The sequence below is a fragment of the Oncorhynchus masou genome, unplaced genomic scaffold, assembly GCF_036934945.1.
Source record: "Oncorhynchus masou masou isolate Uvic2021 unplaced genomic scaffold, UVic_Omas_1.1 unplaced_scaffold_2406, whole genome shotgun sequence".
NCBI lineage: Eukaryota > Metazoa > Chordata > Actinopteri > Salmoniformes > Salmonidae > Oncorhynchus > Oncorhynchus masou.
Window position 1 is genome coordinate 851 of NW_027008861.1, and position 24,390 is coordinate 25,240.

At 50.7% G+C, this 24,390-nt stretch overlaps 2 protein-coding genes across 2 annotated transcripts; both read left to right on the forward strand.

The window, feature by feature from the left end:
* The first annotated feature begins 9,689 nt into the window (after positions 1-9,689).
* On the forward strand, positions 9,690-13,684 carry LOC135533494 (signal peptide peptidase-like 2B). Its single transcript, XM_064960794.1, has 3 exons — positions 9,690-9,800; positions 11,022-11,182; positions 12,109-13,684. The coding sequence occupies exons 1-3, from the start codon at positions 9,761-9,763 to the stop codon at positions 12,259-12,261; spliced, it is 354 nt and encodes a 117-aa protein (XP_064816866.1). The 5' UTR covers positions 9,690-9,760; the 3' UTR covers positions 12,262-13,684.
* Positions 13,685-18,189: 4,505 nt separating this feature from the next.
* On the forward strand, positions 18,190-22,779 carry LOC135533495 (signal peptide peptidase-like 2B). The gene is made up of 3 exons (XM_064960795.1): positions 18,190-19,004; positions 20,152-20,312; positions 21,239-22,779. Exons 1-3 carry the CDS (start codon positions 18,965-18,967, stop codon positions 21,389-21,391), a joined length of 354 nt encoding a protein of 117 aa, XP_064816867.1. The 5' UTR covers positions 18,190-18,964; the 3' UTR covers positions 21,392-22,779.
* Positions 22,780-24,390: the final 1,611 nt, after the last annotated feature.

Genomic DNA, 24,390 nt, shown 5'->3' on the forward strand with positions numbered 1-24,390 from the left:
GTCCCACATTGAGCCCTGACCATGTTCTTTCTTTCTCAGGTCTGCTGATAGCCTACTGTCACAGGTTTGACATCCTAATGCAGTCCTCACGGTTCTATTTCCTGGCCTGCACTATCAGTGGGCTTCGACACATTTTCCATTGTCTTTTTGATAGTCAAAAACGCCATTTGTGTGTAGAGTCTTTTTTAACAACTAGTATTTGTTCCAAACAAGCAGTAACATACCTGCTTCATTCTCCCTCCCCCTCCACACTCTCCTCTCCCTCCCCCTCCACACACTCCTCCTCTCCCTCCCCTCCCACCCCCTCTCCCCTCCCCCTCCACCCTCTCCTCTCCCTCCACCCACTCTCCTCTCCTCTCCTCCCCTCCACCCACTCTCCTCTCCCTCCACCCACTCTCCTCTCCCTCCCCCTCCACCCACTCTCTTCCCTCCCCCTCCACCCACTCTCCTCTCCCTCCCCCTCCACCCACTCTCCTCTCCCTCCCCCTCCACCCACTCTCCTCTCCCTCTCCCTCCCCCTCCACCCACTCTCCTCTCCCCCTCCACCCACTCTCCCTCCCCCCTCCACCCACTCTCCCTCCCCCTCCACCCACTCTCCCTCCCCCTTCACCCACTCTCCCTCTCTCTCCCCCTCCACCCACTCTCCCTCTCCCTCCTCCTTCACCCACTCTCCTCTCCCTCCCCCTCCACCCACTCTCCTCTCCCTCCCCCTCCACCCACTCTCCTCTCCCTCCCTCCACCCACCCACTCTCCTCTCCCTCCCCCTCCACCCACTCTCCTCTCCCTCCCCCTTCACCCACTCTCCTCTCTCTCCCCCTCCACCCACTCTCCTCTCCCTCCTCCTTCACCCACTCTCCTCTCCCTCCCCCTTCACTTCCCACCCACACTCTCACTCTCCCTCCCCCTCCCTCACTCTCTCCACTCTCCCTACCCCCTCACCTGCCTCTCTCTCCCTCCCCCTCCACCTCTCTCTCCTCCCCCCTCCACCCACTCTCCTCCCTCCCTCCCCCTTCACCAACTCTCCTCTCCCTCCCCCTTCACCCACTCTCCTCTCTCTCTCCCCCCTTCACCCACTCTCCTCTCTCTCCCCCTCCACCCCCTCTCCCTCTCTCTCCCCCTCCCACCCACTCTCCTCTCCCTCCCCCCTTCCACGCACCCACTCTCTCTCCTCCTCTCTCCCCCTCCCTCCACCCACTCTCCCTCACCCTCTTTCTCTCCCTCCCCCCCTCCACTCCCCCTCCACTCCCTCTCCCTCCACCCACTCTCCTCTCTCTCCCCCTCCACCCACTCTCTCTCCTCCACCCACCCACTCTCCTCCCCCTCCACCCTCTCCTCTCTCCCACCACCCCTCTCCCTCTCTCTCCCCCTTCACTCTCCCTCTCCCTCCACTCTTCCTCCACCCAACCCACTCTCTCCCCCTCCACCCACTCTCCCTCTCCCTCCCCCTCCCACCCCACTCCCTCTCCCTCTCTCTCTCCCCCTCCCACCCCACCCACTCCCTCCCCCTCCACCCACCCACTCTTCTCTCCCTTCCACCCACTCTCTCTCCCTCCCCCTCCCCACTCTCCTCTCCTCCCCCTTCACCCACTCTCTCTCCCCTCCACCACCTCCCTCTCCCCCCCTCCCCACCCCTCCACTCTCCTCTCCTCTCCCCTCCCCCCACCCACTCTCCCTCCCTCCCTCCTCTCCCCCTCCACCCATCTCCCACTCATCCCCTCCCTTCACCCACTCTCCTCTCCCTCTCACTCTCCCTCCCTCTCTCTCCCCCTCCACCCATCCACTCTCACCCACTCTCCCTCTCCCTCCCCCTTCACCCTCCCTCTCCCTCCCTCTCTCTCCCCCATGAAGGTTATGGTATCGGGCTGCTCATCACCTTCGTAGCTCTGGCCCTGATGCAGATGGGTCAGCCCGGCCCTGTTATACCTGGTGCCTTGCACCCTCCTCTCCAGCCTGGCGGTGGCGCTGTGGCGCAAAGAGCTGCCATTATTCTGGACAGGAAGTGGATTTGTGGTGATTACCAGTTTGATTTGAGTGCCTTCTTCTTCTACGGAAAGAAACATTTCTAGTGTTTTGTACCACAAAGTAAACCTAGAATTTAAAGTTGAGTACCGTAACCCCGAAAACAAACTAGATATAATACGCTTCTTCGTTCCAACATGCTGTTTCTGTTTGCTGTTCCTCCTGCTCTGCTTCGCCCCTTCCTGTTCTCTACTGTCATTTTACTGTGGGTTCTCTGCTTTGCTGCTGAGGGCTCCAGGGTCTGTGTCTGCCACCCGCCTGGATTCTCCCATTGTATTCCTCTGCTCCTAGATAAGTGTCATATTGTCTTAATAGATTGTCCTGTGGTGTTTAGAATAGATACTTCTAGGGTCATTAAACGCTATTGGTAGGTAGAGTCGTGATGAATTCACATTGACAACATGAATTGTATCTGGTGATGACAAGGGAGTGTCCTGAACTGTCTCTCACCCATTTTCTCTGACCTGCAAATTGTGAAGATGCTTCTATAAGCTACTGGGTTTGAATGTGGTGTGAAACCAGGTGCTCTGAAGCAACTTTCCTCCCTGAGAATGCTTTTCCCTCCGTGTGTCTGAGGTAGCCTGGTCCCCAAATGTGTTTGTGCTGTAAGGCCAACCCAGGGCACCAGTTTTATCTGAGGTGTTTTCAAGCTCAATGTACAGCCATACCTCTGCTAACGGTCTACCAGGCTGGCTAACACACTCCTCCAGTCAGTGGTGATTCTAGTGAAGGACAACAACCTCATGGTAGAAAAACCATCAAGCCGATTGATCCACTTGTTGAGAGGAATGGCTGTATATTTTGTTGGCATCCTGCATAAACAATCTTATCTGTGTGCCTATTGTTGGCAATAGTCTGTCTCCCAGATTTGCTCCACAGTGGTCTGATGTCTCCACTCTGTATATCCCTCTCAGCCTCCCATAGCTCTGCAACCAATCAACTGTATGCAAACCCCAGGACCACCCACAGATGACCCCCTCACCAATCCTGAGCCACAAGGTCCTGATGCAACCAATCAGAGTGAGGACACTCCCCCTTCCAGAGAAAGAAGCCAGCAAATCAGAGTAAAGGACTTCTAGGATGCCAATTTCTTATTCATTTCATTTTATTTTTGACACATAGGATCTCAATGGAACACTATAAGTTCTTAAACAAATGACACATAGGATCTCAATGGAACACTATAAGTTCTTAAACAAATGATAAACATTTCAGTGCACTTGGTGTGAAAAAGGGTAGGAAAAGGACTGACGGGAGAGAGGAGGGCACTCAACCTCCAGTGGCAGTTCTTCAACGTGCGAAACACCTCGGGGTCAGCAGGGATCAGCACTGGCTGAGAGTCCTGGATGATGCGCTGTCGACCCAGGTCAAAGAGCACAACATACACAGCCCCGACTGCGACCTACGCTGACTTAACGCCCCCTCTCATGAGTTTTATCATCCTGTCAGAAAAAATAGACGTTTTGTCTCCAAACTCTCCTGTCCTCCAGTTCACCATTTATCCCACCAGTCCTATGCAAAATAGTAGTCAACAATCTCCACAACTAGAAGGTCAATGTGTTGCAGTCCGACCATCAGAAGCTCTGTCGGTTAGCTTGTTCCCAATTTTTCCAATCTCCTTTATTAAGTACTTTGAAGAAGAAGAACCACTACGGCTTGTCTCTCTGTTTATGAAAGAGGAAGTGTCTACCGTACTACATACCCGATATCATGTGGTGCTATCATGGATTCTCAACGACCAAAGGTATAGAATGATTATCGATTTAGGGGTCAAGGGCGGTTTCCCTAGTGAACTAAAAAAGCAAGCTTAATGGAGAATCTCCTTGTAAATTGTTATAAATCCTGGATAAGGCTTAATCCGTGCCGGGAAACCTTCTCCAATAGTTTTTTGATTTGGTTTAAATCTGAACTTTTGACCTTTTATTGTTTTTGCATGCTATGGGTTTGGTTTAGACCAGGCTGTCAACAATAGTGTGTGGTTTATATAGTAGCTTACACTGTCTTTATATAATACTAAGGGTGCAACAGTTAATGTTGTCCACACCGTTTCTCTAGTAGATTTTGTGGTCCCATTTTCCATTAGGTGTAAAAACCCATGTATTTATGTGGTAGATACATACAGTAGTATATAGGTGTAATTACATTGTAGGCAGCTAGGTTCAAATAGTACTTAAACGTGTTTAACAGTTTTAAAGTTGTAACTAATTACACTAACTACTTACTGGTATGTAGCTACCATGTGAACACATGGGTTATAAGGAGACCTAATGTAGAGCGACCAATTTTGGTTATATAATTCATATTGTCTTAATGGGTTTTGGCCTTACTGGTGTCCATGGTTACAATTGGAATGTCTCTGTGCATAGTGCTTTATGAAGACAGAGTTCTGTATTCATGTGTTAGCTTATTATGTTTCTTAAACTGATAAGTGATACTTTATGTTGTGTGGGGGGAGGGGAGGTTGTCTCATGATAATAAACTCAGCAAAAAAAAAAATTCTCTCACTGTCAACTGTGTTTATTTTCAGCAAACTTAACATGTGTAAATATTCAACAACTGAGACAAACTGAACAACTTCCACAGACATGTGATTAATAGAAATTGAATAATGTGTCCCTGAACAAAGGGGGGGGTCAAAATCAAAAGAAACTGGTGTGGCCACCAACAGCATTAAATACTGCAGTGCATCTCCTCAAGGACTGCACCAGATTTGCCAGTTCTTGCTGTGAGATGTTACTTTTCCACCAAGGCACCTGCATGTTCCCAGACATGTCTGGGGGAATAGTCCTAGTTCTCACCCTCCGATCAACAGGTCCCAGACATGTCTGGGGGAATGGCCCTAGTTCTCACCCTCCGATCCAACAGGTCCCAGACGTGCTCAATGGGATTGGGATCCGGGCTCTTCGCTGGCCATGGCAGAACACTGACATTCCTGTCTTGCAGGAAATCACACACAGAACGAGCAGTATGGCTAGTGGCATTGTCATGCGGGAGGGTCATGTCAGGATGAGCCTGCAGGAAGGGTACCACATGAGGGAGGAGGATGTCTTCCCTGTAATGCACAGCGTTGAGATTGCCTGCCATGACAACATGCTCAGTCCGATGATGTTGTGACACATGGCCCCAGACCATGACGGACCCTCCACCTCCAAATCGATCCCGCTCCAGAGTACAGGCCTCGGTGTAACGCTCATTTCTTCGACGATAAACGTGAATCGGACCATCACCCCTGGTGAGACAAAACTGCGACTGCGTCAGTGAAGAGCACATTTGCCAGTCCTGTTTGGTCCAGCGACGATGGGTTTGTGCCCAGGCGGCGTTGTTGCCAGTGATGTCTGGTGAGGACCTGCCATACAACAGGCCTACCAGCCCTCAGTCCAGCATCTCTCAGCCTATTGCGGACAGTCTGAGCACTGATGGAGGGATTGTGCATTCCTGGTGTAACTCAGGCAGTTGTTGTTGCCATCCTGTACCTGTCCCGCAGGTGTGATGTTCGGATGTACCGATCCTGTGCAGGTGTTGTTACACGTTGTCTGCCACTGCGGACGATCAGTTGTCCGTCCTGTCTCCCTGTAGCGCTGTCTTAGGCGTCTCACAGTACAGACATTGCAATTTATTTCCCTGGCCACACCTGCAGTCCCCATGCCTCCTTGCAGCATACCTAAGGCATGTCCACGCAGATGAGCAGGGACCCCCCATCTTTATTTTGGTGTTTTTCAGAATCAGTAGAGATGCCTCTTTAGTGTCCATACCTGTGACCTTAATTGCCTACCGTCTGTGAGCTGTTAGTGTCTTAACGACCGTTCCACAGGTGCATGTTCATTAATTGTTCATTGAACAAGCATGGGAAACCGTGTTTAAACCCCTTACAATGAAGATTTGAAGTTATTTGGATGTTTATCTTTGAAAGACAGGGACCTGAAAAAGGGACGTTTCTTTTTTTTTTTGGAGCTTATAATCAATTGTCTCAATTCTCCAGTGACTTTTTTGTCACGCCTTGGTCTTAGTATTTTGTGTTTTAGTTAATTAGTTGGTCAGGCCAGGGTGTGACATGGGTTTATTGTTTGTTGTATTTAGTGGGGTTTTTTAGTTCTTGGGATTGTAGCTGATTAGGGGTGTGTGTTTCATAGGTTTGGCTGCCTGAGGCGGTTCTCAATCAGTCAGGTGATTCTCGTTGTCTCTGATTGGGAACCGTATTTAGGTAGCCTGGGTTTCGCTTTGTATTTCGTGGGTGATTGTTCCTGTCTCTGTGTTAGTTTCACCAGTCAGGCTGTAATAGGTTTCACGTTCCATTTTGTTGTTTTGTATTTATTCGTTATTTCATGTATAGTTTCGTTATTTGTTTTCACTAATAAACATGTAACAAACACGCTGCATTTCGGTCCGACTCTCTTTCGACAAATGAAGAACGTCGTTACAGAATCACCCACCACACACGGACTGAGCAGCGTGTCAACAGGCAGGAGCAGCCCAAAGAGGAGCAGCCCAAAGAGGAGCCGTGTATTAAGGATTTCTGGACATGGGAGGAAATCCTTGACGGGAGAGGACCCTGGGCTAAACCAGGGAGTGTAGCCGCCCAAAGGTGCAGCAGGCGAAGAGGAAACAGGAGCTGGAAGGAAAAGGACCTGGGCTCAGCCTGGTGAATATCGCCGTCCTAAGGAGGAACTAGAAGCGGCTGAAGCGGAGAGGTGCTGGTATGAGGAGGCAGCACGGCGCGTGGATGGAAACAGGAGCAGCCCAGAATGGAGTACAGTATGGATATTACGACGTGGGAAGAAATAGACAGGTGGGCGGCCGACCCAGAGAGAGTGCCGGAGCCCGCCTGGGATTCGCTGGAGCAGTGCGAAGAGGGCTATAGGAGAATGGAGTCGAAAAAAAAAGACACGGCGGGCGCAGAGCGAAGCCCCAAAAATTTCTTGGGGGGGGGGCTCAGAGGGGAGTGGCTGAGTCAGGAGACAGACCTGAGCCAACTCTCCTGTTTATCGTGAAGAGCCAAGGAGGAGACCAGAATCGGTGTTGGAGGTGAGCGAAGCAGAGACTGTGAAGGAGTTAATGGGGAAATTGGAGGAGAAATTAATGAGGGAGTTGCTAGTTTGGTGCTTTAGGTACAATATTCGTCCGACGGAGCGTGTCGGGGATTTAATGGCACCTGGGTCAGCGCTCCATACTAGTCCTGAGGTGCGTGTTAGTCGGCTGGTGAAAAATGTGCCAGCCTCACGCACTAAGCCTCCTGTGTACCTACCTAGCCTTGCATGTCCTGTGCCAGTCCTGCTCTCAGGCTCTCCAGTACACCTTCACGGTCCAGTCCATCCTGTGCCACCTTCACACACTAGTCCTCCGATGGTAGCTCCCCGCACCAGGCTTCCTGTGCCTGTCCTCTATCCAGTACCACCTCCACACCCCAGCCCTCCGGTAGCAGTTCCCCGCACTAGGCTTCCTGTGCGTGTCCTCGGCCAAATACCACCAGTGCCAGCACCACGCATCAGGCCTTCAGTGCGCCTCGCCTGTTCAGCGCAGCCAGCGCTTTCTCCCTCTCCTGCACTGTTGGAGTCCCCGCCTGTTCAGCGGTTCTAGAGCCTTCCTCCTCTACAGCGCTGCCGGAGCAGCTAGAGCTGCCAGTTTGCATGGAGCAGCCAGAGCTGTCAGTCTGCATAGAGCAGCCAGAGCTGCCAGTCTGCATGGGGCAGCCAGAGCTGTCAGTCTGCTTAGAGCAGCCAGAGCTGTCAGTCTGCATGGAGCAGCCAGAGCTGCCAGTCTACATGGAGCATCCAGTGTTGCCAGTCTGCAAGGAGCTGCCAGTCTGCATGGAGCAGCTAGAGCTGCCAGTCTGCATGGAGCAGCTAGAGCTGCCAGTCTGCAAGGAGCTGCCAATCTGCAAGGAGCTGCCAGTCTGCATGGAGCAGCTAGAGCTGCCAGTCTGCAAGGAGCTGCCAGTCTGCATGAAGCAACCAGAGCTGCCAGTCTGCCTGGAGCAGCTAGAGCTGCCAGTCTGCAAGGAGCTGCCAGTCTACATGGAGCAGCTAGAAGTGCCAGTCTGCAAGGAGCTGCCAGTCTGCATGGAGCAGCCAGAGCCGCCAGTCTGCATGGTGCAGCCAGAGCCGCCAGTCAGCATGGAGCAGCCAGAGCCGTCAGTCTGCCAGGATCTGCCAGTCAGCCAGACTCTTCCAGATCCGCCAGTCAGCCAGACTCTTCCAGATCCGCCAGACAGCCAGACTCTTCCAGATCCGCCAGACAGCCAGACTCTTCCAGATCCGCCAGACTCTTCCAGATCCGCCAGACTCTTCCAGATCCGCCAGACTCTTCCAGATCCGCCAGACTCTTCCAGATCCGCCAGACTCTTCCAGATCCGCCAGACTCTTCCAGATCCGCCAGACTCTTCCAGATCCGCCAGACTCTTCCAGATCCGCCAGACTCTTCCAGATCCGCCAGACTCTTCCAGATCCGCAGACTCTTCCAGATCCGCCAGATCAGCCAGACTCTTCCAGATCCGCCAGTCAGCCAGACTCTTCCAGATCCGCCAGTCAGCCAGACTCTTCCAGATCCGCCAGTCAGCCAGACTCTTCCAGATCCGCCAGTCAGCCAGACTCTTCCAGATCCGCCAGTCAGCCAGACTCTTCCAGATCCGCCAGTCAGCCAGACTCTTCCAGATCCGCCAGTCAGCCAGACTCTTCCAGATCCGCCAGTCAGCCAGACTCTTCCAGATCCGCCAGACTCTTCCAGATCCGCCAGACTCTTCCAGATCCGCCAGTCAGCCAGACTCTTCCAGATCCGCCAGACTCTTCCAGATCCGCCAGACAGCCAGACTCTTCCAGATCCGCCAGACAGCCAGACTCTTCCAGATCCGCCAGTCAGTCAGACTCTTCCAGATCCGCCAGTCAGCCAGACTCTTCCAGATCCGCCAGTCAGCCAGACTCTTCCAGATCCGCCAGTCAGCCAGACTCTTCCAGACTATGGTCTACTACTGTACTCTACTACTGTACTATAGTCTACTACTGTACTCTACCACTGTACTGTAGTATACTGCTGTACTGTACTCTACTACTGTACTGTAGTATACTACTGTACTCTGGTCTACTACTGTACTATAGTCTACTACTGTACTCTACTACTGTACTATAGTCTACTACTGTACTCTACCACTGTACTGTAGTATACTACTGTACTCTACTTCTGTACTATAGTCTACTACTGTACTGTAGTCTACTACTGTACTCTCCTACTGTACTATAGTCTACTACTGTACTGTAGTCTACTACTGTACTGTACTCTACTACTGTACTGTACTCTACTACTGTACTATAGTCTACTACTGTACTGTAGTCTACTACTGTACTCTCCTACTGTACTGTAGTCTACTACTGTACTCTACTACTGTACTCCTACTACTGTACTGTACTCTACTACTGTACTATAGTCTACTACTGTACTATAGTCTACTACTGTACTGTACTCTACTACTGTACTATAGTCTACCACTGTACTATAGTCTACTACTGTACTGTATTTTACTACTGTACTGTGTACTCCACTACTGTACTATACTCCTGTAGTATCCTACTGTACTGTACTCTGCTCTGCTCTTGTTATCGTATAATATCTAACTCTTGTTGTCGTATAATATCTAACTCTTGTTATCGTATCTTTCTGTGGCGAGATATCTGTCACTCGTCCCTGTTGAGCTGACCATGTTCTTTCTTTCTCAGGTCTGCTGATAGCCTACTGTCACAGGTTTGACATCCTAATGCAGTCCTCACGGTTCTATTTCCTGGCCTGCACTATCGGTAAGACCGACACATTTCCATTGTCTTTTTGATAGTCAAAAACGCCATTTGTGTGTAGAGTCTTTTTTAACAACTAGTATTTGTTCCAAACAAGCAGTAACATACCTGCTTCATTCTCCCTCCCCCTCCACCTACTCTCCTCTCCCTCCCCCCTCCACCCACTCTCCTCTCCCTCCCCCTCCACCCACTCTCCTCTCCCTCCACCCACTCTCCTCTCCCTCCCCCTCCACCCACTCTCTTCCCTCCCCCTCCACCCACTCTCCTCTCCCTCCCCCTCCCCCCACCCACTCTCCTCTCCCTCTCCTCTCCCTCCCCCTCCACCCACTCTCCTCTCCCTCTCCCTCCCCCTCCACCCACTCTCCTCTCCCCCTCCACCCACTCTCCCTCCCCCCTCCACCCACTCTCCCTCCCCCTCCACCCACTCTCCCTCCCCCTTCACCCACTCTCCCTCCCCCTCTCTCCCCCTCCACCCACTCTCTCCCCTCTCCCTCCTCCTTCACCCACTCTCCTCTCCCTCCCCCTCCACCCACTCTCCTCTCCCTCCCCCTCCACTCTCCTCCCCCCCACTCTCCTCTCCCTCCCTCCACCCCCTCTCCCTCCACCCTCTCCCCACCCACTCTCCTCTCCCCTCCCCCTCCACCCACTCTCCTCTCCCTCCCCCTTCACCCACTCTCCTCTCTCTCCCCCTCCACCCACTCTCCTCTCCCTCCTCCTTCACCCACTCTCCTCTCCCTCCCCCTTCACCCACTCTCCCTCCCCCTTCACCCACTCTCCTCTCCCTCCTCCTCCACCCACCCACTCTCCCTCTCCCTCCCCCTCCCCCCTCTCCTCTCCTCCCCCTTCACCCACTCTCCTCTCCCTCCCCCTCCACCCACTCTCCCTCTCCCTCCCCCCACCCACTCTCCTCCCCCTTCACCCACTCTCCTCTCCCTCCCCCTCCACCCACTCTCCCTCTCCCTCCCCCTCCACCCCTTCCCCCTCCACCCACTCTCCTCTCCCTCCCCCTTCACCCACTCTCTCCTCTCCCTCCCCCTTCACCCACTCTCCTCTCCCTCCCCCTCCACCCACTCTCCCTCTCCCTCCTCTCTCTCCCCCTCCACCCACTCTCCTCTCCCTCCCCCTCCACCCACTCTCCCTCCCCCCTCCACCCACCCACTCTCATCTCCCTCCCCCCTTCACCCACTCTCACCCCTCTCCCTCTCCTCTCTCTCCCCCATGAAGGGTATGGTATCGGGCTGCTCATCACCTTCGTAGCTCTGGCCCTGATGCAGATGGGTCAGCCGGCCCTGTTATACCTGGTGCCTTGCACCCTCCTCTCCAGCCTGGCGGTGGCGCTGTGGCGCAAAGAGCTGCCATTATTCTGGACAGGAAGTGGATTTGTGGTGATTACCAGTTTGATTTGAGTGCCTTCTTCTTCTACGGAAAGAAACATTTCTAGTGTTTTGTACCACAAAGTAAACCTAGAATTTAAAGTTGAGTACCGTAACCCCGAAAACAAACTAGATATAATACGCTTCTTCGTTCCAACATGCTGTTTCTGTTTGCTGTTCCTCCTGCTCTGCTTCGCCCCTTCCTGTTCTCTACTGTCATTTTACTGTGGGTTCTCTGCTTTGCTGCTGAGGGCTCCAGGGTCTGTGTCTGCCACCCGCCTGGATTCTCCCATTGTATTCCTCTGCTCCTAGATAAGTGTCATATTGTCTTAATAGATTGTCCTGTGGTGTTTAGAATAGATACTTCTAGGGTCATTAAACGCTATTGGTAGGTAGAGTCGTGATGAATTCACACATTGACAACATGAATTGTATCTGGTGATGACAAGGGAGTGTCCTGAACTGTCTCTCACCCATTTTCTCTGACCTGCAAATTGTGAAGATGCTTCTATAAGCTACTGGGTTTGAATGTGGTGTGAAACCAGGTGCTCTGAAGCAACTTTCCTTCCTGAGAATGCTTTTCCCCTCTGTGTGTCTGAGGTAGCCTGGTCCCCAAATGTGTTTGTGCTGTAAGGCCAACCCAGGGCACCAGTTTTATCTGAGGTGTTTTCAAGCTCAATGTACAGCCATACCTCTGCTAACGGTCTACCAGGCTGGCTAACACACTCCTCCAGTCAGTGGTGATTCTAGTGAAGGACAACAACCTCATGGTAGAAAAACCATCAAGCCGATTGATCCACTTGTTGAGAGGAATGGCTGTATATTTTGTTGGCATCCTGCATAAACAATCTTATCTGTGTGCCTATTGTTGGCAATAGTCTGTCTCCCAGATTTGCTCCACAGTGGTCTGATGTCTCCACTCTGTATATCCCTCTCAGCCTCCCATAGCTCTGCAACCAATCAACTGTATGCAAACCCCAGGACCACCCACAGATGACCCCCTCACCAATCCTGAGCCACAAGGTCCTGATGCAACCAATCAGAGTGAGGACACTCCCCTTCCAGAGAAAGAAGCCAGCAAATCAGAGTAAAGGACTTCTAGGATGCCAATTTCTTATTCATTTCATTTTATTTTTGACACATAGGATCTCATTGGAACACTATAAGTTCTTAAACAAATGACACATAGGATCTCAATGGAACACTATAAGTTCTTAAACAAATGATAAACATTTCAGTGCACTTGGTGTGAAAAAGGGTAGGAAAAGGACTGACGGGAGAGAGGGAGGGCACTCAACCTCCAGTGGCAGTTCTTCAACGTGCGAAACACCTCGGGGTCAGCAGGGATCAGCACTGGCTGAGAGTCCTGGATGATGCGCTGTCGACCCAGGTCAAAGAGCACAACATACACAGCCCCGACTGCGACCTACGCTGACTTAACGCCCCTCTCATGAGTTTTATCATCCTGTCAGAAAAAATAGACGTTTTGTCTCCAAACTCTCCTGTCCTCCAGTTCACCATTTATCCCACCAGTCCTATGCAAAATAGTAGTCAACAATCTCCACAACTAGAAGGTCAATGTGTTGCAGTCCGACCATCAGAAGCTCTGTCGGTTAGCTTGTTCCCAATTTTTCCAATCTCCTTTATTAAGTACTTTGAAGAAGAAGAACCACACTACGGCTTGTCTCTCTGTTTATGAAAGAGGAAGTGTCTACCGTACTACATACCCGATATCATGTGGTGCTATCATGGATTCTCAACGACCGAAACGGTATAGAATGATTATCGATTTAGGGGTCAAGGGGCGGTTTCCTAGTGAACTAAAAAAGCAAGCTTAATGGAGAATCTCCTTGTAAATTGTTATAAATCCTGGATAAGGCTTAATCCGTGCCCGGGAAACCTTCTCCAATAGTTTTTTGATTTGGTTTAAATCTGAACTTTTGACCTTTTATTGTTTTTGCATGCTATGGGTTTGGTTTAGACCAGGCTGTCAACAATAGTGTGTGGTTTATATAGTAGCTTACACACTGTCTTTATATAATACTAAGGGTGCAACAGTTAATGTTGTCCACACCGTTTCTCTAGTAGATTTTGTGGTCCCATTTTCCATTAGGTGTAAAAACCCATGTATTTATGTGGTAGATACATACAGTAGTATATAGGTGTAATTACATTGTAGGCAGCTAGGTTCAAATAGTACTTAAACGTGTTTAACAGTTTTTAAAGTTGTAACTAATTACACTAACTACTTACTGGTATGTAGCTACCATGTGAACACATGGGTTATAAGGAGACCTAATGTAGAGCGACCAATTTTGGTTATATAATTCATATTGTCTTAATGGGTTTTGGCCTTACTGGTGTCCATGGTTACAATTGGAATGTCTCTGTGCATAGTGCTTTATGAAGACAGAGTTCTGTATTCATGTGTTAGCTTATTATGTTTCTTAAACTGATAAGTGATACTTTATGTTGTGTGGGGGGGAGGGGGGAGGTTGTCTCATGATAATAAACTCAGCAACAAAAAAAAAATTCTCTCACTGTCAACTGTGTTTATTTTCAGCAAACTTAACATGTGTAAATATTCAACAACTGAGACAAACTGAACAACTTCCACAGACATGTGATTAATAGAAATTGAATAATGTGTCCCTGAACAAAGGGGGGGGGTCAAAATCAAAAGAAACTGGTGTGGCCACCAACAGCATTAAATACTGCAGTGCATCTCCTCAAGGACTGCACCAGATTTGCCAGTTCTTGCTGTGAGATGTTACCCCACTTTTCCACCAAGGCACCTGCATGTTCCCAGACATGTCTGGGGGAATGGTCCTAGTTCTCACCCTCCGATCCAACAGGTCCCAGACATGTCTGGGGGGAATGGCCCTAGTTCTCACCCTCCGATCCAACAGGTCCCAGACGTGCTCAATGGGATTGGGATCCGGGCTCTTCGCTGGCCATGGCAGAACACTGACATTCCTGTCTTGCAGGAAATCACACACAGAACGAGCAGTATGGCTAGTGGCATTGTCATGCGGGAGGGTCATGTCAGGATGAGCCTGCAGGAAGGGTACCACATGAGGGAGGAGGATGTCTTCCCTGTAATGCACAGCGTTGAGATTGCCTGCCATGACAACATGCTCAGTCCGATGATGTTGTGACACATGGCCCCAGACCATGACGGACCCTCCACCTCCAAATCGATCCCGCTCCAGAGTACAGGCCTCGGTGTAACGCTCATTTCTTCGACGATAAACGTGAATCGGACCATCACCCCTGGTGAGACAAAACTGCGACTCGTCAGTGAAGAGCACATTTTGCCAGTCCTGTTTGGTCCAGCGACGATGGGTTTGTGCCCATAGGCGACGTTGTTGCCAGTGATGTCTGGTGAGGACCTGCCATACAACAGGCCTACCAGCCCTCAGTCCAGCATCTCTCAGCCTATTGCGGACAGTCTGAGCACTGATGGAGGGATTGTGCATTCCTGGTGTAACTCAGGCAGTTGTTGTTGCCATCCTGTACCTGTCCCGCAGGTGTGATGTTCGGATGTACCGATCCTGTGCAGGTGTTGTTACACGTTGTCTGCCACTGCGAGGACGATCAGTTGTCCGTCCTGTCTCCCTGTAGCGCTGTCTTAGGCGTCTCACAGTACAGACATTGCAATTTATTTCCCTGGCCACACCTGCAGTCCCCATGCCTCCTTGCAGCATACCTAAGGCATGTCCACGCAGATGAGCAGGGACCCTGGCCATCTTTATTTTGGTGTTTTTCAGAATCAGTAGAGATGCCTCTTTAGTGTCCATACCTGTGACCTTAATTGCCTACCGTCTGTGAGCTGTTAGTGTCTTAACGACCGTTCCACAGGTGCATGTTCATTAATTGTTCATTGAACAAGCATGGGAAACCGTGTTTAAACCCCTTACAATGAAGATTTGAAGTTATTTGGATGTTTATCTTTGAAAGACAGGGACCTGAAAAAGGGACGTTTATTTTTTTTTTTGGAGCTTATAATCAATTGTCTCAATTCTCCAGTGACTTTTTTGTCACGCCTTGGTCTTAGTATTTTGTGTTTTAGTTAATTAGTTGGTCAGGCCAGGGTGTGACATGGGTTTATTGTTTGTTGTATTTAGTGGGGTTTTTTAGTTCTTGGGATTGTAGCTGATTAGGGGTGTGTGTTTCATAGGTTTGGCTGCCTGAGGCGGTTCTCAATCAGTCAGGTGATTCTCGTTGTCTCTGATTGGGAACCGTATTTAGGTAGCCTGGGTTTCGCTTTTGTATTTCGTGGGTGATTGTTCCTGTCTCTGTGTTAGTTTCACCAGTCAGGCTGTAATAGGTTTCACGTTCCATTTTGTTGTTTTGTATTTATTCGTTATTTCATGTATAGTTTCGTTATTTGTTTTCACTAATAAACATGTAACAAACACGCTGCATTTCGGTCCGACTCTCTTTCGACAAATGAAGAACGTCGTTACAGAATCACCCACCACACACGGACTGAGCAGCGTGTCAACAGGCAGGAGCAGCCCAAAGAGGAGCAGCCCAAAGAGGAGCCGTGTATTAAGGATTTCTGGACATGGGAGGAAATCCTTGACGGGAGAGGACCCTGGGCTAAACCAGGGGAGTGTAGCCGCCCAAAGGTGCAGCAGGCGAAGAGGAAACAGGAGCTGGAAGGAAAAGGACCCTGGGCTCAGCCTGGTGAATATCGCCGTCCTAAGGAGGAACTAGAAGCGGCTGAAGCGGAGAGGTGCTGGTATGAGGAGGCAGCACGGCGACGTGGATGGAAACAGGAGCAGCCCAGAATGGAGTACAGTATGGATATTACGACGTGGGAAGAAATAGACAGGTGGGCGGCCGACCCAGAGAGAGTGCCGGAGCCCGCCTGGGATTCGCTGGAGCAGTGCGAAGAGGGCTATAGGAGAATGGAGTCGAAAAAAAAGACACGGCGGGCGCAGAGCGAAGCCCCAAAAATTTCTTGGGGGGGGGGCTCAGAGGGGGAGTGGCTGAGTCAGGAGACAGACCTGAGCCAACTCTCCTGTTTATCGTGAAGTGCCAAGGAGGAGACCAGAATCGGTGTTGGAGGTGAGCGAAGCAGAGACTGTGAAGGAGTTAATGGGGAAATTGGAGGAGAAATTAATGAGGGAGTTGCTAGTTTGGTGCTTTAGGTACAATATTCGTCCGACGGAGCGTGTCGGGGATTTAATGGCACCTGGGTCAGCGCTCCATACTAGTCCTGAGGTGCGTGTTAGTCGGCTGGTGAAAAATGTGCCAGCCTCACGCACTAAGCCTCCTGTGTACCTACCTAGCCTTGCATGTCCTGTGCCAGTCCTGCTCTCAGGCTCTCCAGTACACCTTCACGGTCCAGTCCATCCTGTGCCACCTTCACACACTAGTCCTCCGATGGTAGCTCCCCGCACCAGGCTTCCTGTGCCTGTCCTCTATCCAGTACCACCTCCACACCCCAGCCCTCCGGTAGCAGTTCCCCGCACTAGGCTTCCTGTGCGTGTCCTCGGCCAAATACCACCAGTGCCAGCACCACGCATCAGGCCTTCAGTGCGCCTCGCCTGTTCAGCGCAGCCAGCGCTTTCTCCCTCTCCTGCACTGTTGGAGTCCCCGCCTGTTCAGCGGTTCTAGAGCCTTCCTCCTCTACAGCGCTGCCGGAGCAGCTAGAGCTGCCAGTTTGCATGGAGCAGCCAGAGCTGTCAGTCTGCATAGAGCAGCCAGAGCTGCCAGTCTGCATGGGGCAGCCAGAGCTGTCAGTCTGCTTAGAGCAGCCAGAGCTGTCAGTCTGCATGGAGCAGCCAGAGCTGCCAGTCTACATGGAGCATCCAGTGTTGCCAGTCTGCAAGGAGCTGCCAGTCTGCATGGAGCAGCTAGAGCTGCCAGTCTGCATGGAGCAGCTAGAGCTGCCAGTCTGCAAGGAGCTGCCAATCTGCAAGGAGCTGCCAGTCTGCATGGAGCAGCTAGAGCTGCCAGTCTGCAAGGAGCTGCCAGTCTGCATGAAGCAACCAGAGCTGCCAGTCTGCCTGGAGCAGCTAGAGCTGCCAGTCTGCAAGGAGCTGCCAGTCTACATGGAGCAGCTAGAAGTGCCAGTCTGCAAGGAGCTGCCAGTCTGCATGGAGCAGCCAGAGCCGCCAGTCTGCATGGTGCAGCCAGAGCCGCCAGTCAGCATGGAGCAGCCAGAGCCGTCAGTCTGCCAGGATCTGCCAGTCAGCCAGACTCTTCCAGATCCGCCAGTCAGCCAGACTCTTCCAGATCCGCCAGACAGCCAGACTCTTCCAGATCCGCCAGACAGCCAGACTCTTCCAGATCCGCCAGACTCTTCCAGATCCGCCAGACTCTTCCAGATCCGCCAGACTCTTCCAGATCCGCCAGACTCTTCCAGATCCGCCAGACTCTTCCAGATCCGCCAGACTCTTCCAGATCCGCCAGACTCTTCCAGATCCGCCAGACTCTTCCAGATCCGCCAGACTCTTCCAGATCCGCCAGACTCTTCCAGATCCGCCAGACTCTTCCAGATCCGCCAGATCAGCCAGACTCTTCCAGATCCGCCAGTCAGCCAGACTCTTCCAGATCCGCCAGTCAGCCAGACTCTTCCAGATCCGCCAGTCAGCCAGACTCTTCCAGATCCGCCAGTCAGCCAGACTCTTCCAGATCCGCCAGTCAGCCAGACTCTTCCAGATCCGCCAGTCAGCCAGACTCTTCCAGATCCGCCAGTCAGCCAGACTCTTCCAGATCCGCCAGTCAGCCAGACTCTTCCAGATCCGCCAGACTCTTCCAGATCCGCCAGACTCTTCCAGATCCGCCAGTCAGCCAGACTCTTCCAGATCCGCCAGACTCTTCCAGATCCGCCAGACAGCCAGACTCTTCCAGATCCGCCAGACAGCCAGACTCTTCCAGATCCGCCAGTCAGCCAGACTCTTCCAGATCCGCCAGTCAGCCAGACTCTTCCAGATCCGCCAGTCAGCCAGACTCTTCCAGATCCGCCAGTCAGCCAGACTCTTCCAGACTATGGTCTACTACTGTACTCTACTACTGTACTATAGTCTACTACTGTACTCTACCACTGTACTGTAGTATACTGCTGTACTGTACTCTACTACTGTACTGTAGTATACTACTGTACTCTGGTCTACTACTGTACTATAGTCTACTACTGTACTCTACTACTGTACTATAGTCTACTACTGTACTCTACCACTGTACTGTAGTATACTACTGTACTCTACTTCTGTACTATAGTCTACTACTGTACTGTAGTCTACTACTGTACTCTCCTACTGTACTATAGTCTACTACTGTACTGTAGTCTACTACTGTACTGTACTCTACTACTGTACTGTACTCTACTACTGTACTATAGTCTACTACTGTACTGTAGTCTACTACTGTACTCTCCTACTGTACTGTAGTCTACTACTGTACTCTACTACTGTACTCTACTACTGTACTGTACTCTACTACTGTACTATAGTCTACTACTGTACTATAGTCTACTACTGTACTGTACTCTACTACTGTACTATAGTCTACCACTGTACTATAGTCTACTACTGTACTGTATTTTACTACTGTACTGTGTACTCCACTACTGTACTATACTCCTGTAGTATCCTACTGTACTGTACTCTGCTCTGCTCTTGTTATCGTATAATATCTAACTCTTGTTGTCGTATAATATCTAACTCTTGTTATCGTATCTTTCTGTGGCGAGATATCTGTACTCGTCCCTGTTGAGCTGACCATGTTCTTTCTTTCTCAGGTCTGCTGATAGCCTACTGTCACAGGTTTGACATCCTAATGCAGTCCTCACGGTTCTATTTCCTGGCCTGCACTATCGGTAAGACCGACACATTTCCATTGTCTTTTTGATAGTCAAAAACGCCATTTGTGTGTAGAGTCTTTTTTAACAACTAGTATTTGTTCCAAACAAGCAGTAACATACCTGCTTCATTCTCCCTCCCCCTCCACCTACTCTCCTCTCCCTCCCCCTCCACCCACTCTCCTCTCCCTCCCCCTCCACCCACTCTCCTCTCCCTCCACCCACTCTCCTCTCCCTCCCCCTCCACCCACTCTCTTCCCTCCCCCTCCACCCACTCTCCTCTCCCTCCCCCTCCACCCACTCTCCTCTCCCTCCCCCTCCACCCCTCTCCTCTCCCTCTCCCTCCCCCTCCACCCACTCTCCTCTCCCCCTCCACCCACTCTCCCTCCCCCCTCCACCCACTCTCCCTCCCCCTCCACCCACTCTCCCTCCCCCTTCACCCACTCTCCTCTCTCTCCCCCTCCACCCACTCTCCTCTCCCTCCTCCTTCACCCCTCTCCTCTCCCTCCCCCTCCACCCACTCTCCTCTCCCTCCCCCTCCACCCACTCTCCTCTCCCTCCCTCCACCCACCCACTCTCCTCTCCCTCCCCCTCCACCCACTCTCCCTCTCCCTCCCCCTTCACCCACTCTCCTCTCTCTCCCCCTCCACCCACTCTCCTCTCCCTCCTCCTTCACCCACTCTCCTCTCCCTCCCCCTTCACCCACTCTCCCTCCCCCTTCACCCACTCTCCTCTCCCTCCTCCTCCACCCACCCACTCTCCTCTCCCTCCCCCTCCTCCCACTCTCCTCTCCTCCCCCTTCACCCACTCTCCTCTCCCTCCCCCTCCACCCACTCTCCTCTCCCTCCCCCCACCCACTCCCTCCCCTTCACCCACTCTCCTCTCCCTCCCCCTCCACCCCTCTCCCTCTCCCTCCCCCTCCACCCCTTCCCCCTCCACCCACTCTCCTCTCCCTCCCCCTTCACCCACTCTCCTCTCCCTCCCCCTTCACCCACTCTCCTCTCCCTCCCCCTCCACCCACTCTCCTCTCCCTCCTCTCTCTCCCCCTCCACCCACTCTCCTCTCCCTCCCCCTCCACCCACTCTCCCTCCCCCTCCACCCACCCACTCTCATCTCCCTCCCCCTTCACCCACTCTCCTCTCCCTCCTCTCTCTCCCCCATGAAGGGTATGGTATCGGGCTGCTCATCACCTTCGTAGCTCTGGCCCTGATGCAGATGGGTCAGCCGGCCCTGTTATACCTGGTGCCTTGCACCCTCCTCTCCAGCCTGGCGGTGGCGCTGTGGCGCAAAGAGCTGCCATTATTCTGGACAGGAAGTGGATTTGTGGTGATTACCAGTTTGATTTGAGTGCCTTCTTCTTCTACGGAAAGAAACATTTCTAGTGTTTTGTACCACAAAGTAAACCTAGAATTTAAAGTTGAGTACCGTAACCCCGAAAACAAACTAGATATAATACGCTTCTTCGTTCCAACATGCTGTTTCTGTTTGCTGTTCCTCCTGCTCTGCTTCGCCCCTTCCTGTTCTCTACTGTCATTTTACTGTGGGTTCTCTGCTTTGCTGCTGAGGGCTCCAGGGTCTGTGTCTGCCACCCGCCTGGATTCTCCCATTGTATTCCTCTGCTCCTAGATAAGTGTCATATTGTCTTAATAGATTGTCCTGTGGTGTTTAGAATAGATACTTCTAGGGTCATTAAACGCTATTGGTAGGTAGAGTCGTGATGAATTCACACATTGACAACATGAATTGTATCTGGTGATGACAAGGGAGTGTCCTGAACTGTCTCTCACCCATTTTCTCTGACCTGCAAATTGTGAAGATGCTTCTATAAGCTACTGGGTTTGAATGTGGTGTGAAACGAGGTGCTCTGAAGCAACTTTCCTTCCTGAGAATGCTTTTCCCCTCTGTGTGTCTGAGGTAGCCTGGTCCCCAAATGTGTTTGTGCTGTAAGGCCAACCCAGGGCACCAGTTTTATCTGAGGTGTTTTCAAGCTCAATGTACAGCCATACCTCTGCTAACGGTCTACCAGGCTGGCTAACACACTCCTCCAGTCAGTGGTGATTCTAGTGAAGGACAACAACCTCATGGTAGAAAAACCATCAAGCCGATTGATCCACTTGTTGAGAGGAATGGCTGTATATTTTGTTGGCATCCTGCATAAACAATCTTATCTGTGTGCCTATTGTTGGCAATAGTCTGTCTCCCAGATTTGCTCCACAGTGGTCTGATGTCTCCACTCTGTATATCCCTCTCAGCCTCCCATAGCTCTGCAACCAATCAACTGTATGCAAACCCCAGGACCACCCACAGATGACCCCCTCACCAATCCTGAGCCACAAGGTCCTGATGCAACCAATCAGAGTGAGGACACTCCCCTTCCAGAGAAAGAAGCCAGCAAATCAGAGTAAAGGACTTCTAGGATGCCAATTTCTTATTCATTTCATTTTATTTTTGACACATAGGATCTCAATGGAACACTATAAGTTCTTAAACAAATGACACATAGGATCTCAATGGAACACTATAAGTTCTTAAACAAATGATAAACATTTCAGTGCACTTGGTGTGAAAAAGGGTAGGAAAAGGACTGACGGGAGAGAGGGAGGGCACTCAACCTCCAGTGGCAGTTCTTCAACGTGCGAAACACCTCGGGGTCAGCAGGGATCAGCACTGGCTGAGAGTCCTGGATGATGCGCTGTCGACCCAGGTCAAAGAGCACAACATACACAGCCCCGACTGCGACCTACGCTGACTTAACGCCCCTCTCATGAGTTTTATCATCCTGTCACATAAAATAGACGTTTTGTCTCCAAACTCTCCTGTCCTCCAGTTCACCATTTATCCCACCAGTCCTATGCAAAATAGTAGTCAACAATCTCCACAACTAGAAGGTCAATGTGTTGCAGTCCGACCATCAGAAGCTCTGTCGGTTAGCTTGTTCCCAATTTTTCCAATCTCCTTTATTAAGTACTTTGAAGAAGAAGAACCACACTACGGCTTGTCTCTCTGTTTATGAAAGAGGAAGTGTCTACCGTACTACATACCCGATATCATGTGGTGCTATCATGGATTCTCAACGACCGAAACGGTATAGAATGATTATCGATTTAGGGGGTCAAGGGGCGGTTTCCTAGTGAACTAAAAAAGCAAGCTTAATGGAGAATCTCCTTGTAAATTGTTATAAATCCTGGATAAGGCTTAATCCGTGCCCGGGAAACCTTCTCCAATAGTTTTTTGATTTGGTTTAAATCTGAACTTTTGACCTTTTATTGTTTTTGCATGCTATGGGTTTGGTTTAGACCAGGCTGTCAACAATAGTGTGTGGTTTATATAGTAGCTTACACACTGTCTTTATATAATACTAAGGGTGCAACAGTTAATGTTGTCCACACCGTTTCTCTAGTAGATTTTGTGGTCCCATTTTCCATTAGGTGTAAAAACCCATGTATTTATGTGGTAGATACATACAGTAGTATATAGGTGTAATTACATTGTAGGCAGCTAGGTTCAAATAGTACTTAAACGTGTTTAACAGTTTTTAAAGTTGTAACTAATTACACTAACTACTTACTGGTATGTAGCTACCATGTGAACACATGGGTTATAAGGAGACCTAATGTAGAGCGACCAATTTTGGTTATATAATTCATATTGTCTTAATGGGTTTTGGCCTTACTGGTGTCCATGGTTACAATTGGAATGTCTCTGTGCATAGTGCTTTATGAAGACAGAGTTCTGTATTCATGTGTTAGCTTATTATGTTTCTTAAACTGATAAGTGATACTTTATGTTGTGTGGGGGGAGGGGGAGGTTGTCTCATGATAATAAACTCAGCAACAAAAAAAAAATTCTCTCACTGTCAACTGTGTTTATTTTCAGCAAACTTAACATGTGTAAATATTCAACAACTGAGACAAACTGAACAACTTCCACAGACATGTGATTAATAGAAATTGAATAATGTGTCCCTGAACAAAGGGGGGGGGGGGTCAAAATCAAAAGAAACTGGTGTGGCCACCAACAGCATTAAATACTGCAGTGCATCTCCTCAAGGACTGCACCAGATTTGCCAGTTCTTGCTGTGAGATGTTACCCCACTTTTCCACCAAGGCACCTGCATGTTCCCAGACATGTCTGGGGGGAATGGTCCTAGTTCTCACCCTCCGATCCAACAGGTCCCAGACATGTCTGGGGGGAATGGCCCTAGTTCTCACCCTCCGATCCAACAGGTCCCAGACGTGCTCAATGGGATTGGGATCCGGGCTCTTCGCTGGCCATGGCAGAACACTGACATTCCTGTCTTGCAGGAAATCACACACAGAACGAGCAGTATGGCTAGTGGCATTGTCATGCGGGAGGGTCATGTCAGGATGAGCCTGCAGGAAGGGTACCACATGAGGGAGGAGGATGTCTTCCCTGTAATGCACAGCGTTGAGATTGCCTGCCATGACAACATGCTCAGTCCGATGATGTTGTGACACATGGCCCCAGACCATGACGGACCCTCCACCTCCAAATCGATCCCGCTCCAGAGTACAGGCCTCGGTGTAACGCTCATTTCTTCGACGATAAACGTGAATCGGACCATCACCCCTGGTGAGACAAAACTGCGACTCGTCAGTGAAGAGCACATTTTGCCAGTCCTGTTTGGTCCAGCGACGATGGGTTTGTGCCCATAGGCGACGTTGTTGCCAGTGATGTCTGGTGAGGACCTGCCATACAACAGGCCTACCAGCCCTCAGTCCAGCATCTCTCAGCCTATTGCGGACAGTCTGAGCACTGATGGAGGGATTGTGCATTCCTGGTGTAACTCAGGCAGTTGTTGTTGCCATCCTGTACCTGTCCCGCAGGTGTGATGTTCGGATGTACCGATCCTGTGCAGGTGTTGTTACACGTTGTCTGCCACTGCGAGGACGATCAGTTGTCCGTCCTGTCTCCCTGTAGCGCTGTCTTAGGCGTCTCACAGTACAGACATTGCAATTTATTTCCCTGGCCACACCTGCAGTCCCCATGCCTCCTTGCAGCATACCTAAGGCATGTCCACGCAGATGAGCAGGGACCCTGGCCATCTTTATTTTGGTGTTTTTCAGAATCAGTAGAGATGCCTCTTTAGTGTCCATACCTGTGACCTTAATTGCCTACCGTCTGTGAGCTGTTAGTGTCTTAACGACCGTTCCACAGGTGCATGTTCATTAATTGTTCATTGAACAAGCATGGGAAACCGTGTTTAAACCCCTTACAATGAAGATTTGAAGTTATTTGGATGTTTATCTTTGAAAGACAGGGACCTGAAAAAGGGACGTTTCTTTTTTTTTTTGGAGCTTATAATCAATTGTCTCAATTCTCCAGTGACTTTTTTGTCACGCCTTGGTCTTAGTATTTTGTGTTTTAGTTAATTAGTTGGTCA